The sequence below is a fragment of the Pseudophryne corroboree genome, chromosome 12 (genome assembly GCF_028390025.1).
Source record: "Pseudophryne corroboree isolate aPseCor3 chromosome 12, aPseCor3.hap2, whole genome shotgun sequence".
In the NCBI taxonomy this organism is placed as follows: Eukaryota; Metazoa; Chordata; class Amphibia; order Anura; family Myobatrachidae; genus Pseudophryne; species Pseudophryne corroboree.
This window is the reverse complement of record NC_086455.1, coordinates 159,676,025-159,691,807: the sequence shown is the minus strand read 5'-3', so window position 1 is coordinate 159,691,807 and position 15,783 is coordinate 159,676,025. Positions and strand designations below refer to the sequence as shown.

Sequence of the window (15,783 nt, the reverse complement as noted above, 5' to 3'; positions counted from 1 at the left end):
CTATCATGGCAGCTTACAGTCAAGGCTATATATAACAGGTGTATTCAACATGCGGCCCTCCAGCTGTTGTGGAACTAAACATCCCAGCAAGCCCTAATAGCAAAACGGTGTCAGGGCATGCTGGCATGTTCAGTTCCACAACTGCTAGAGGGACGAAATGTTAAATACCCCTGCTATGCAAGGCCCAGTTAGGTATGGCTCACAAGCCAGCCCTTGTCTGAATATTGGGGGTCATTCCGAGTTGATCGCTCGCTAGCAGTTTTTAGCAGCCGTGCAAACGCTATGCCGCCGCCCACTGGGAGTGTATTTTAGCTTAGCAGAAGTGCGAACGAAAGGATCGTAGAGCGGCTACAAAATAATTTTGTGCAGTTTCAGAGTAGCTCCAGACCTACTCAGCACTTGCGATCACTTCAGACTGTTCAGTTCCGGATTTGACGTCACAAACACGCCCTGCGTTCGCCCAGCCACGCCTGCGTTTTTCCTGGCACGCCTGCGTTTTTCTGAACACTCGCTGAAAACGGTCAGTTGACACCCAAAAACGCCCACTTCATGTCAATCACTCTGCGGCCAGCAGCGCGACTGAAAAGCTTTGCTAGACCTTGTGTGAAATTACATTGGCTGTTGTGAAAGTACGTCGCGGGTGCGCATTGCGCCGAATGCGCAGAAGTGCCTTTTTTTGCCTCATCGCTGCGCAGCGAACATTTTCAGCTAGCGAACAACTCGGAATGGCCCCCATTACCCATTGTACCTGAGAGATGAGGGCATTTAACTGTACTTGAATGGTGTGTTAGGCATATGTGCTAGTGCAGGAACTTGCAGAGGTTTGTAATCCCATCACGACAGGCTACAAGCTTAAATATTTTGCTAAAAATATGAACAAAATCCCCATGCACAGATCTGCACCACTCTCTACGGGTTCAGTATGGTATGCCGGCGGTCGAGCTCCCGGCGACCAGCATACCGGCGCCGGGAGCCCGACCGCTGGCTTACCGACAGTGTGGCGAGCGCAAATGAGCCCCTTGCGGACACGGTGGTGCGCGCTATTTTATTCTCCCTCCAGGGGGGTCGTGGACCCCCACGAGGGAGAATAAGTGTCGGGATTCCGGCACCGGTATACTGTGCGCCGGGATCCCATCAGTCGGCATACTGAAGACCACCCCTCTCTACATCCTACCCTGGACCCTGGGACAGTAATTAAGCCAATGTTGTTTGGGTTTTTCAGAGATCACTTCCAACATCTCAATCACAAATTAGTTTAATGTTCCTTTTATCAAAGCCAGCTGTTGGATCTGGGATATATTTCCTTTTCATGCAGTCACCGAGCCGTAGGAAGTGTAAATAATCCTGGATTGTGGTTTCCCGGAGGTGCATTGGCCAAGAGGAGAAATCTTGGATGCCAGCTAGAGATGTCTGTGCCAAAAATCTCACAAAATGTGTTTATTGGAAATCTTCCAGCATATCTAATTTTACGGTCACAATGAATTCCAGACATGTGCACGCACCCACAAGCCAACACTAATTCTCCTCTGCTTGGTGTCTGATGATGGGTATTACTGGCAAGGCCAGTGCATCCGATCTGAGGTGTGGTCACATGACCAATCTGAGTCTCCATGCTCCTGGTAACCTGGATGTGATATTATACTAATGTTATGTGTACTACTGTTGCCCTGACTACTGTACCTGCTGCCTGCCCTGACCTCTTACTTTACACCTGACTACTGTACCTGCTGCCTGCCCTGACCTCTTACTTTACACCTGACTACTGTACCTGCTGCCTGCCCTGACCTCTTACTTTACACCTGACTACTGTACCTGCTGCCTGCCCTGACCTCTTACTTTACACCTGACTACTGTACCTGCTGCCTGCACTGACCTCTTATTTTACACATAACCACTGTACCTGCTGCCTGCCCTGACCTCTTGCTATACACCTAACCACTGGACCTGCTGCCTGCCCCTGACCTCTTGCTATACACCTAACCACTGGACCTGCTGCCTGCCATGACCTCTTACTTTAAACCTGATCACTGTACCTGCTGCCTGCCCTGACCTCTTGCTTTACACCTGATCACTGTACCTGCTGCCTGCCCTGACCTCTTGCTTTACACCTGATCACTGTACCTGCTGCCTGCCCTGACCTCTTGCTTTACACCTGATCACTGTACCTGCTGCCTGCCCTGACCTCTTGCTTTACACCTAACCCGCTGAACCTGCCACATGCACTGACCTTCTTGCACTGAGTCTTCTTAATCTGACCTTGCAGTTCAATCATTGATTCCTGCTAGTCAGTACTGCTTTGTTCCAATTTGAAGTTTCAGTCCTTGTCACCTTCCCCTCCTCCCTGTTGTCAGCACTCGGAACCTGCATGATAAACACCTATAGTTCTGTGCTAGGCCTGGAGGCAACAGAGGAGCAGTGATTGAACTAAGCTACGTGCAGTGCATGAGTAGCCCATGCAGGTGTTACTGGGAAGAATCAGGAATTGTCAGGCATCACAGCGGTCTCCTCGCCCCATCGCCTAGACTGGATGACAGGCTGCATGCATTTCTCTCCTCTCCTAGTTACCATACTCTGGTCTGCAATATGTGTTTCCTTCTGCTGTGCAGCCCCTGCGTGGGACTTGATCATATAACGGTGCAGCAGAAGATGAGGATGATTTATCAAAAAGTTTTATCATACACAAAGAGTTTAAAAACTCATTGCATATGATAAATGGTGCTCCAGCCAAGCAGGTCCCAACTGTCACTTTTCAAACAAATGACCGTTAAGAGCTGATTGACTGGAGCATCATTTACTTTTAAAACTTGTTGCGTACGATAAAACTGGTTGATATATTGGTGGTCATTTCGAGTTGTTCACTAGCTGTTTTCAGTCGCTGCGCACCGATCAGGCAAAAAAACGTCAATTCTGCGCATGCGGCGCAATGCGCACGCGCAACGTACTTTCACAACAGCCACAGTAGTTTCACGCCAGGTCTAGCGACGCTTTTCAAAAACACTGCCGGCCGCAGAGTGATTAACAGGAAGTGGGTGCTTCTGGGAGGTAACTGACCGTTTTCGGGGAGTGTGTGGAAAAACGCAGGCGTGTCAGATACAAACGCAGGCGTGCCTGTGGAAACGCAGGCGTGGCTGGCCGAACGCAGGGTGTGTTCGTGACGTCAAAATAGTAACTAAACAGTCTGAAGTGATCGCAAGGTAGGAGTAGGTCTCGAGCTGCTCAGAAACTACACAATCTTTTTTTGTAGCCGCGCTGCGATCCATTCGTCGCACTTCTGCTAAGCTAAGATACACTCCCAGAGGGCTGCGGCTTACCCCATGCTGGCCGCAAGTGACGCATTCTGCAACACACGAGCCGGCTTCATCCACTAGGAACACAGAAGTCGGCTTGTGCGCCCACAAGATGCAATAGATCTGTGTGTCCGCCTGGACACCGCCCTGTAAGTGCCCAGATATATGCACGTTAAACGGACAGAGTGCTCCATGAACGGACAAATCAATCCGCCAGCACTTGTCCGGTGCACGCGCACAGTTGCAGATTTCATCGATCCGGCAGACCCGTACTTGTGTCTGACTCTGAATGAGGCCCAGCCTGAGGGGACGGTTCTGAGATTTATCTCCTGCCTTTAGGGACTGTTTCATTGCTGGTACTCCTTTCAGATGAGAGTGGCAGCAGGATCCAACTATTCGTTTAATTCGGTAACACTGCAGTGTCCACAAACTCCACGTATTGTAACATGCTAAGGGTGACACGATGGATATAAACTTGTGGTGCTATATAAATATTAATAATAATAAACCCTATAAATACTGTTAAATAAAAACAGATATGATCCTGTGACATGAGCAATGGATGCACGTAACCATGGCTTGTCTGAAATGAGGAGTGTCGGATGAAGCTATTGTCTTTCCCTGCAGCGTCCCTGCAGCGCTGTGTCGCCGTAGCTCTCACTTGCTGATCTGAAAGCTGCTGAATTCCAGCCGTTGTATCGTCTTTTCATTATGGAATTGTGCCTCTTTGATCACGGACTTGGGGCTTCCTGTGTTCTGCAGCCATTCCTGCATCTCTCGCACACTGGCTATAGGACCTTGTAGCTGTCCCTGGACTGTTCCCGTTGCTGTATTACGCACCCAACCAACAAGGCCCAGACGAGCCCCCGCTTTCTGCAACAGGCGAGAACAAACAGTCACGGCTACAGCCACACAAGACAAAGATACCATCTCTCTATTCACAGCCTCTAAGGGGTTGCAATCTCAATAAAATCGGTCACTTCAATCTCATACTTTACCCTGGACAGTATCCTGAATGACCCCTGAATATTGAGAGTGGGACGCAGAACATAAAATGAGGACTTGTAATCACTGGAAATGGGAAGGGAGTGGCGGGTGTACTGGCAGTATATGGAGGTACTGGGGGTGTAATCTGTGCAATACATGACTGACGAGTGGATTGGCCGACACTTTGTCGTAACTCCTACAGATATAAATATATCTTAGATAACACTTAAGATAGCGCAATAATTTCACGCAGGTGTGTGAGAAAGCCCACACATACAGGTGTGCTTTACCTGCGTATACTTGCGAAAGAAAACACCTTGAACTTTCCCGAAAACCTCGTAATCCAGGGTGATGAGTGTCCCCCCTTCAGCCATGTCCAGAAGGTAATAGACAACTGCACGCCTGTACAATAGGATACAAATACAATGTATATAATACTGGGATATTAACAGTAAGTGCAAACCCACCCATCACAAAACACAGATACACACACACACACACACACACACATACAGAGCAGCCTCAATTCATTATGATAACGCATTCCCCACAGTGCTGTAAATGTTCCGTAGTGACCCTGGCCCATGGTGACATCACGCAGCTGCTGCAGATGTGTCGTATCACCCACCAGCCTGAACTGCTGATACAAGGCGGGATGATTCTCACGGCGTAGAACACCTCTGAATCTCAACGACTGCAGTGGCACGACCGCTGTCGGATTCCCTAAGTTGCCAGAGCGCCCTCTGCTTGTCAGAATCTAGTACTGCAGGGTGTTTTAATCACTCTTTGACTTATGCCGGCGGTCGGGATCCCAGCGCCCAGCATACCGGCACCGGGATCCCGACATATAGGCAGCGGGGTGAGCGCAAAAGATCCCCTTGCGGGTTCGCGCTCGCTACACTGCAGGCGCGGTCCCTCTTTAGGGGTGTCGTGGACACCTTAAGAGGGAGAATAGTTGTCGGTATGCTGGCTGTCGGGATTCAGACGTCGATATGGTGAGCGCTGGGATCCCGACAGTTGCCATATCAAATGCCTCCCCTTTGTGACATTAGTTTGCCACCAAACTGAATTGCCCAGCCTCTGTAAGCTCACTCTGTGCACCATACTGGTGCCAGGCTATCAGGTCTCCTGCTTGTTCACCAGTGTTTACTCTGTTACTTGTTTCCCCATGTACTAACACAGCTAGTTATCTCGTTCTGAATGTGCCGACTTCAGCTTATATCCTCGTTCTGCACCTTTGCCTGTGACCCTGACTTCAGTTTGCATCCTCGTTCTGCACCTTTGCCTGTGACCCCGACTTCAGCTTGCATCCTCGTTCTGCACCTCTGCCTGTGACCCCGACTTCAGCTTGCATCCTCGTTCTGCACCTTTGCCTGTGACCCCGACTTCAGCTTGCATCCTCGTTCTGTACCTCTGCCTGTGACGCTGACTACAGCTTGCATCCTCGTTCTGCACCTTTGCCTGTGACCCCGACTTCGGCTTGCATCCTCGTTCTGCACCTCTGCCTGTGACCCAGACTTCAGCTTGCATCCTCATTCTGCACCTCTGCCTGTGACCTCGACTTCGGCTTGCATCCTCATTCTGCACCTCTGCCTGTGACCCCAACCTCGGCTTGCATCCTCGTTCTGCACCTCTGCCTGTGACCCTGACTTAGGCTTGCATCCTCATTCTGCACCTCTGACTGTGACCCCGACTTCGGCTTGCATCCTCGTTCTGCACCTCTGCCTGTGACCCCGACTTAGGCTTGCATCCTTATTCTGCACTTCTGACTGTGACCCCGACTTCAGTTTGCATCCTCATTCTGTACCTCTGCCTGTAACCCCAACCTTGGCTTGCATCCTCATTCTGCACCTCTGCCTGTGACCCCGACTTCAGCTTGCATCCTCATTCTGCACCTCTGCCTGTGACCCCGACTTCAGCTTGCATCCTCATTCTGCACCTCTGCCTGTGACCCCGACTTCGGCTTGCATCCTCATTCTGCACCTCTGCCTGTGACCCCAACCTCGGCTTGCATCCTCGTTCTGCACCTCTGCCTGTGACCCCGACTTAGGCTTGCATCCTTATTCTGCACTTCTGACTGTGACCCCGACTTCAGTTTGCATCCTCATTCTGTACCTCTGACTGTGACCCCGACTTCAGCTTGCATCCTCATTCTGCACCTCTGCCTGTGACCCCGACTTCAGCTTGCATCCTCATTCTGCACCTCTGCCTGTGACCCCGACTTCGGCTTGCATCCTCATTCTGCACCTCTGCCTGTGACCCCAACCTCGGCTTGCATCCTCGTTCTGCACCTCTGCCTGTGACCCCGACTTAGGCTTGCATCCTTATTCTGCACTTCTGACTGTGACCCCGACTTCAGTTTGCATCCTCATTCTGCACCTCTGCCTGTGACCCCGACTTCGGCTTGCATCCTCATTCTGCACCTCTGCCTGTGACCCCAACCTCGGCTTGCATCCTCGTTCTGCACCTCTGCCTGTGACCCCGACTTAGGCTTGCATCCTTATTCTGCACCTCTGACTGTGACCCCAACTTCAGCTTGCATCCTCGTTCTGCACCTCTGCCTGTGACCCCGACTTCAGCTTGCATCCTCATTCTGCACTTCTGACTGTGACCCCGACTTCAGTTTGCATCCTCATTCTGTACCTCTGCCTGTGACCCCAACCTTGGCTTGCATCCTCATTCTGCACCTCTGACTGTGACCCCGACTTCAGTTTGCATCCTCATTCTGCACCTCTGCCTGTGACCCCGACTTCAGTTTGCATCCTCATTCTGCACCTCTGCCTGTGACCCCAACCTCGGCTTGCATCCTCGTTCTGCACCTCTGCCTGTGACCCCGACTTCAGCTTGCATCCTCGTTCTGCACCTCTGCCTGTGACCCCGACTTAGGCTTGCATCCTCGTTCTGCACCTCTGCCTGTGACCCCGACTTAGGCTTGCATCCTTCTGCCTGTGACCCAGACTTAGGCTTGCATCCTTCTGCCTGTGACCCAGACTTCGGCTTGCATCCTCGTTCTGTACCTCGTTCTGCATCTCTGCCAGTGACTGCGACTTCAGCTTGCTTTCCCGTTCTGCACCTCTACCTGTGACCCCGACTTCGGCTTGCATCCTCGTTCTGCACCTCTGCCTGTGACCCCCGACTTCTGCTTGCATCCTCGTTCTGCACCTCTGCCTGTGACCCCGACTTCGGCTTGCATCCTCGTTCTGTACCTCTGCCTGTGACCCCGACTTCAGCCACACACACACTACTAAAGAGCTTTCCAGGCAAACCAGCCATGTAAAGCCACATAGCTACACCCCTTCCCCCACCCCCGGGGGTAGGCCAGTATGGTGTACTATAAGGTGCTATATTAGTACATAGGTGTTTATATACCTATATTCATCCAGGGGAGGGGAAGAATAGTGTATATAATATATATATGTGTGGTGTAGTGTAAGGTGATGTATTACTATTATTATGACATTGCTGTTTATATACCTATAGATAATCACCAGGGAAGGGGCAGCATGGTGTAGTACTATAAGGTGATTTATGAATTATTATTATATAGCTGCACAGTATATACACCTTTATATAATCACCCAGGGGACGGCCTGTTTTGTATACAGATGCCCCCTTACCTCGATAGTGACGGTATATATTAGGTCAGGGCCTCCGGACGGTCTGTTCCTATGACAACTCCCGGGGAGCAGGTCGCCTGTTGATGACGTTATAAGAACGGTGACCCAGCGGCGTCTCCTAGCAACCGGCACAACAAGCCAGGGACAAGGACGGGCAGGTGAGCCAGAGACCGGCTTTTCTCCGCCTATACATCCTGCACATTCTCCGTGGTGACCCCACTTACCTATAATCATATCACCCCGACCCCATCTACTACCCCCTTACCTATAATTATATCACCCCGACCCCATCTACTACCCCCTTACCTATAATCATATCACCCCGACCCCATCTATCCCCCTTACCTATAATTATATCACCCCGACCCAATCTACCCCCCTTACCTATAATAATCATATCACCCCGACCCCATCTACTACCCCCTTACCTATAATTATATCACCCCGACTCCATCTACTACCCCCTTACCTATAATTATATCACCCCGACCCCATCTACTACCCCCTTACCTATAATTATATCACCCCGACTCCATATACCCCCCATACCTATAATTATATCACCCCGACCCCATCTACCCCCCTTACCTATAATTATATCACCCCGACCCCATCTACTACCCCCCTTACCTATAATTATATCACCCCGACCCCATCTACTACCCCCCTTACCTATAATTATATCACCGCGACCCCATCTACTACCCCCTTACCTATAATTATATCACCCCTACCCCATCTACCCCCCTTATCTATAATTATATCACCCCGACTCCATATACCACCCTTACCTATAATTATATCACCCCCGACTCCATATACCCCCCTTATCTATAATTATATCACCCCGAATCCATATACCCCCCTTATCTATAATTATATCACCCCGACTCCATATACCCCCCTTATCTATAATTATATCACCCCGACTCCATCTACTACCCCCTTACCTATAATCATATCACCCCGACCCCATCTACTACCCCCTTACCTATTTTCATATCACCCCGACCCCATCTACTACCCCCTTACCTATAATCATATCACCCCGACCCCATCTACTACCCCCTTACCTATAATCATATCACCCCGACCCCATCTACTACCCCCTTACCTATTTTAATATCACCCGACCCCATCTACTACCCCCTTACCTATAATCGTATCACCCCGACCCCATCTACTACCCCCTTACCTATAATCGTATCACCCTGACCCCATCTACTACCCCCTTACCTATAATCGTATCACCCCGACCCCATCTACTACCCCTTTACCTATAATCATATCACCCCGACCCCATCTACTACCCCCTTACCTATAATCATATCACCCTGACCCCATCTACTACCCCCTTACCTATAATCATATCACCCCGACCCCATCTACTACCCCCTTACCTATAATCATATCACCCCGACCCCATCTACTACCCCCTTACCTATAATCATATCACCCCGACCCCGTCTACTACCCCCTTACCTATAATCATATCACCCCGACTCCATATACCCCCCCTTATCTATAATTATATCACCCCGACCCCATCTACTACCCCCTTACCTATAATTATATCACCCCGACCCCATCTGCTACCCCCTTACCTATAATCATATCACCCCGACCCCATCTGCTACCCCCTTACCTATAATTATATCACCCGACCCCATCTACTACCCCCTTACCTATAATTATATCACCCCGACCCCATCTACTACCCCCTTACCTATAATTATATCACCCCGACCCCATCTACTACCCCCTTACCTATAATTATATCACCCCGACCCCATCTACTACCCCCTTACCTATAATTATATCACCCCGACCCCATCTACTACCCCCTTACCTATAATTATATCACCCTGACTCCATCTACTACCCCCCTTTCCTATAATTATATCACCCCGACCCCATCTACCCCCCTTACCTATAATTATATCACCCCGACCCCATCTACTACCCCCTTACCTATAATTATATCACCCCGACTCCATCTACTACCCCCTTACCTATAATTATATCACTCCGACTCCATCAACTACCCCCTTACCTATAATTATATCACCCCGACCCCATCTACTACCCCCCCTTACCTATAATTATATCACCCCGACCCCATCTACTACCCCCCCTTACCTATAATTATATCACCCCGACCCCATCTACTACCCCCTTACCTATAATTATATCACCCCGACTCCATCTACTACCCCCTTACCTATAATTATATCACCCCGACTCCATCTACTACCCCCTTACCTATAATCATATCACCCCGACCAATCTACTACCCCCTTACCTATAATTATATCACCCCGACCCCATCTACCCCCTTACCTATAATTATATCACCCCGACCCCATCTACCCCCCTTACCTATAACTATATCACCCCGACCCCATCTACCCCTCTTACCTATAATTATATCACCCCAACCCCATCTACTACCCCCTTACTTATAATGATATCACCCCGACCCCATATACCCCCCTTACCTATAATCATATCACCCTGACCCCATATACCCCCCTTACCTATAATTATATCACCCCGACCCCATCTATTAGCCCATTACATATAATTATATCACCCTGACGCCATCTACTCCCCCGTTACCTATATCACCCCGACCCCATCTACTCCCCCCCTTACCTATAATCATATCACCCGGACCCCATCTACTACCCCCCTTACCTATAATCATATCACCCTGACCCCAACTACTACCCCCCTTACCTATAATTATATCACCCCGACTCCATCTACTACCCCCTTACCTATAATTATATCACTCCGACTCCATCAACTACCCCCTTACCTATAATTATATCACCCCGACCCCATCTACTACCCCCCCTTACCTATAATTATATCACCCCGACCCCATCTACTACCCCCCTTACCTATAATTATATCACCCCGACCCCATCTACTACCCCCTTACCTATAATTATATCACCCCGACTCCATCTACTACCCCCTTACCTATAATTATATCACCCCGACTCCATCTACTACCCCCTTACCTATAATCATATCACCCCGACCAATCTACTACCCCCTTACCTATAATTATATCACCCCGACCCCATCTACCCCCTTACCTATAATTATATCACCCCGACCCCATCTACCCCCCTTACCTATAATTATATCACCCCGACCCCATCTACCCCTCTTACCTATAATTATATCACCCCAACCCCATCTACTACCCCCTTACTTATAATGATATCACCCCGACCCCATATACCCCCCTTACCTATAATCATATCACCCTGACCCCATATACCCCCCTTACCTATAATGATATCACCCCGACCCCATCTATTAGCCCATTGCATATAATTATATCACCCTGACGCCATCTACTCCCCCGTTACCTATATCACCCCGACCCCATCTTCTCCCCCCCTTACCTATAATCATATCACCCGGACCCCATCTACTACCCCCCTTACCTATAATCATATCACCCTGACCCCAACTACTACCCCCCTTACCTATAATTATATCACCCTGACCCCATATACCCCCCCTTGCCTATAATTATATCACCTCGACCCCATATACCCCCCTTACCTATAATTTTATCACCCCAACCCCATCTACTACCCCCTTACCTATAATTATATCACCCGACCACATCTACTCCCCCCTTTCCTATAATTATATCACCCCGACCCCATCTACCCCCCTTTCCTATAATTATATCACCCCGACCCCCTATAAATAATCACACATCCCCCCACCCCACCCTTAGCTGAGGTGTGACTTTTACTAAGGACGGGATTAGGAAGCATTGACATTAGTAATAAAGGGTGCAGGGGATTACTACTGACATGGAGGATTGAGTGGTGTTACAGATAGAGGGGGAATGGGTGTTACTATTGATCTTGTTACTTCTGTGACAGATCCTCCTTTCTTTAGGACAAGGCCTGTAGCATAAACCCCCCCACCCCCCTCTCCAATTCTGGTCACATCATGTGGGGGAGGGAGTGGAAGTTGGTGCAGGCTGATCTGTCATACAGGTTTCATAGCAAATCTTTTTTCTCATCTCACTTCTTATATTCCTTCTCAAGGCATTATCATGTCACAACTTAAGATGGGCCCATTTATGTACACTGATGACTTGTCTGACGCAAAGCTACTCCGGAGAGAATTTCCAGCTCTCAAAGGTCTCTCTAGACTGGAGTTGTTAAGGAATGAATACCAAGAGAGGGCAATTCGGGAGAAGGAAGAGAAGATGGTGAGTCTGCTAACACAGCAACAAGAGCGTATCTCCCAGAGGGTAAATGGTTCTTCGCTGCACTCTACTCATCCTGGTCTTAAACAGAATCCAATCCATGCACTCAACCATCCACCTCAGTGGGCCCAGGAAGAGAAGATGTGGGCTTCTAATTGGACAGTATCCAAGAGGTCAGTGGGTGTAGACAGGGCACACCCTCTCAAACCAGTGGTTCACCGTAAAGCTGCACGGAATGAACCAGAAGTTAGAAAAGTCCTACGTGCTCCATCAGCTAATTTCCCAGGCTTCAAAGAATCACTGCCAGCCCAAAAACAGGTCAGGTCCAAATCGGGACCCAATCAGAGAGACTTGTGGAAACAGCTAGAGAACACGGAATCTGACCTGGAAGCCGAGATCCGCAAGAAAGAGACTCTGCTGAGGGAAAAGCTGTGGAGGACTGAGGAAGAGCTGCGACGAATCCAGAAAGAAAGGGAGGAAGCTGAACTAGAGGAAAGAAGAGTTAGAAAGATTGAGGATGCCAGTAGGATGAAAGCAGAAAGGACTCAGAAAAGGACAGGTAATAATAACTACCATCACCCAAGCACTAATGTGGGGAAAGAGGAAGAAAAAGATGAGGATGATAGCTACCAGAACAAACCCTATATGAAGGATTTGTGGGATAAACCCTATGGAAAGGTAAAGAGCAAACCCCAGCCAGAAGTGCAATATCAACAGAATAGGGATTCTTGGGAGAGTAGACTGACTCCACCACATAATGGACCTCTTAGACAGGTAGTCAGTTTATACGGTGTTCCTGCCAGTGGACCTGCCAATGTACCTCCATTGTCCATACCTACCCACAAGAATGAAAGTGAAACAAGATCGCTTGCTGATGATAACCCTGAATCTTTGGGAGAGAGGCTGGTTACCTGCCATTTGTGTGAGAGACGGTTCATGGAGCATCGTCTGGAGAAACATTCTCAGATCTGTAAGAAGATGCAATGTAACAAGAGGAAAGTGTTTGACTCCTCCAAAGCCCGGGCCAAAGGCACCGACCTTGAACAGTATCTGCAGACAAAAGGAAAAGCCCCATCCCCTGTTCCCCAGGTCAGATTAATTTCTTCTGATTACATAATACCTGTAATATAATGGGAATTAAGCTGTTTCTTTTTAAACTCCAAGTTACAGTATACTACATTGAATATTCTTATGTCTTATACTGTCATTTTATTTCTACTCCCTGTTGTATATTCCATTACTCATTATTATTTCATCAGTAATGTGTCTTTAGTACTACCAACACTTCCTGTCTCTAAATCTTTCCTCGCTGCATATTTCTGCAGGGTTCCTATCATTTTATTCTTATCCTCATCATTCTCCTGCCTGGCTCCCATCATATATTATCATTCATCTCTATTCTCCTGCCTGGCTCCCATCATATATTATCACTCCTGTCCATTTTCCTGCCTGGCTCCCATCATATATTTTCATTCCTGTCCATTCTCCTGCCTGGCTCCCATCATATATTATCATTCCTCTCCATTCTCCTGCCTGGCTCCCATCATATATTATCACTCCTGCCCATTCTCCTGCCTGGCTCCCATCATATATTCTCATCCTCGCCATCCTCCTGCCTGGCTCCCATCATATATTCTCATCCTCACCATTCTCCTGCCTGGCTACCATCATATATTCTCATCCTCGCCATTCTCCTGCCTGGCTACCATCATATATTCTCATCCTCAACTTTCTCCTACCTGGCTCCTATGATGTATTCTCTTTCCACTCTATTCTCCTGTCTGGCTCCCATCATATACTGTCATTCCTCTCCATTATCCTGCCTGGCTTCTGTCTGATATTCTCTTTCATCTCCTGTCTGGATCCTAAGATATATACTCTCTGCTCTCTATTCTCCTGCCTGTTTTATCATATATATATACACTCTACTCTCCATTCTCCTGCCTGTATCCTATCATATATTCTGTCCCTTCCCCATTCTCCTGCCTGGCTCGTTATTGTATATTCTTTTTCCTCTCCATTCTCCTGCCTGGCTCATTATTGTGTATTCTCTTTCCTCTCCATTCTCCTGCCTGGCTCGTTATTGTATATTCTTTTTCCTCTCCATTCTCCTACCTGGCTCGTTATTGTGTATTCTCTTTCCTCTCCATTCTCCTGCCTGGCTCGTTATTGGATATTCTCTTCCCTCTCCATTCTCCTGCCTGGCTTGTTATTGGATATTCTCTTTCCTCCCCATTCTCCTGCCTGTCTTGTTATTAGATATTCTCTTTCCTTCCCGTTCTCCTGTCTGGCTCGTTATTGGATAATCTCTTTCCTCTCCAGTCTCCTGCCTGGCTCGTTATTGTATATTCTCTTTGCTCCCCATTCTCCTGCCTGGCTCGTTATTGTATATTCTCTTTGCTCCCCATTCTCCTGTCTGGCTCGTTATTGGATATTTTCTTTCCATTCTCCTCCTGGCTCGTTATCAGATATTCTCTTTCCTCTCCATTCTCCTGTCTGGCTCGTTATTGGATATTTTCTTTACATTCTCCTCCTGGCTCTTTATCAGATATTATCTTTGCTCCCCATTCTTCTCCTGGCTCGTTATTGTATATTCTCTTTCCTCTCCATTCTCCTGCCTGGCTCGTTATTGGATATTCTCTTTCCTCTCCATTCTCCTGTCTGGCTCCTATTTTATATTCTCTCTTCCACCTGTTCTCACTCATCTGTTCTCTGCCAGGTGAAGGGCAACTCTTGGCGCCAGAAGCACGAGTCTTTCATGAGAACAATTCAGCAGGCGCGTGTCGTGCAGAATGTCATTGCCAGAGGGGGCAAGTTATCCGACCTGCCACCTCCTCCCCCAGAAGAGAACCCCGATTACGTGCCCTGTCCTCACTGCCTTCGCCGCTTTGCTCCACGTGCAGCAGAAAGACATATTCCCAAGTGTGAGACTATTAAGAGCAGGCCTCGTCCTCCTGTAAGCCGGCGCCGCTGACAATGGTTTGTCAGATTATTTATGTATACTGTATGTAATATGGTTTTTAATATTTTGTATTTCTTTGGCAAAAATATACAGTTCCTAATAAAACACATTTTTTAATATAAAATTAAATCACCATAATGACCTAACGAAGATGATGTACTGTATCCACTTATTCACACCATGTTCAGTCTATAAACATACAGAAATCACCAAACGCAGCGAAAACCACACTGCAGTTGCTGCAAGTCATCTAGTATGGATAAACAAGCCTTTGGGAGAGGAGTATTCCAAGGACACACAGGAGTATTCCAAGGACACACTTGTAAGCAACAGAATGGTCACAGATAAGGGGTATACTCCATGCTGTGAGCGCCCAGTGCTGCTGTGGCCACATACTAACACATATTTGTGATACAGTTTCCTTTTGTAGGGTACCTTACTCGTGTATAATTAAGGGCCTAATTCAGACCTGATCGCAACAGCAAACTTTTTCTCTAATGGGCCAAACCATGTGCACTGCAGGGAAGGCAGATGTAACATGTGCAGAGAGCGTTAGATTTGGGTGTGGTGTGTTCAAACTGAAATTTAAATTGCAGTGTAAAAATAAAGCAGCCAGTATTAACCCTGCACAGAAACAATATAACCCACCCAAATGTAACTCTCTCTGCACATGTTATATCT

General features: G+C 48.2%; 2 protein-coding genes across 3 annotated transcripts; one reads left to right on the top strand and one right to left on the bottom strand.

Moving 5' to 3' along the window:
- Window positions 1-3,669: 3,669 nt before the first annotated feature.
- Window positions 3,670-7,999, bottom strand: ACYP1 (acylphosphatase 1). Of its 2 annotated transcripts, none has more exons than XM_063948296.1 (3): window positions 7,892-7,999; window positions 4,565-4,676; window positions 3,670-4,160 (listed from the first exon to the last, which is right to left on the bottom strand). In XM_063948296.1, the coding sequence occupies exons 2-3, from the start codon at window positions 4,646-4,648 to the stop codon at window positions 3,945-3,947; spliced, it is 300 nt and encodes a 99-aa protein (XP_063804366.1). In that variant the 5' UTR covers window positions 4,649-4,676; window positions 7,892-7,999; the 3' UTR covers window positions 3,670-3,944. The 2 variants fall into 2 exon arrangements, with proteins under 2 accessions (XP_063804366.1, XP_063804367.1); XM_063948297.1 differs by lacking the exon at window positions 7,892-7,999 and adding an exon at window positions 4,903-4,957.
- On the top strand, window positions 7,942-15,248 carry ZC2HC1C (zinc finger C2HC-type containing 1C). The gene is made up of 3 exons (XM_063948291.1): window positions 7,942-8,049; window positions 11,977-13,229; window positions 14,860-15,248. Exons 2-3 carry the CDS (start codon window positions 11,985-11,987, stop codon window positions 15,112-15,114), a joined length of 1,500 nt encoding a protein of 499 aa, XP_063804361.1. The 5' UTR covers window positions 7,942-8,049; window positions 11,977-11,984; the 3' UTR covers window positions 15,115-15,248.
- Window positions 15,249-15,783: the final 535 nt, after the last annotated feature.

Excerpts from the sequence above, each read along its gene's own strand:
- ACYP1 (XM_063948296.1), bottom strand. The coding sequence starts at position 4,648 with ATGGCTGAAGGGGGGACACTCATCACCCTGGATTACGAGGTTTTCGGG. Across the intron at positions 4,161-4,564 it reads TCTTTCGCAAGTATACGCAG|AAAGCGGGGGCTCGTCTGGG; the intron begins GTAAAGCACACC and ends CGCCTGTTGCAG.
- ZC2HC1C (XM_063948291.1), top strand. The coding sequence starts at position 11,985 with ATGTCACAACTTAAGATGGGCCCATTTATGTACACTGATGACTTGTCT. Across the intron at positions 13,230-14,859 it reads CCCCATCCCCTGTTCCCCAG|GTGAAGGGCAACTCTTGGCG; the intron begins GTCAGATTAATT and ends GTTCTCTGCCAG.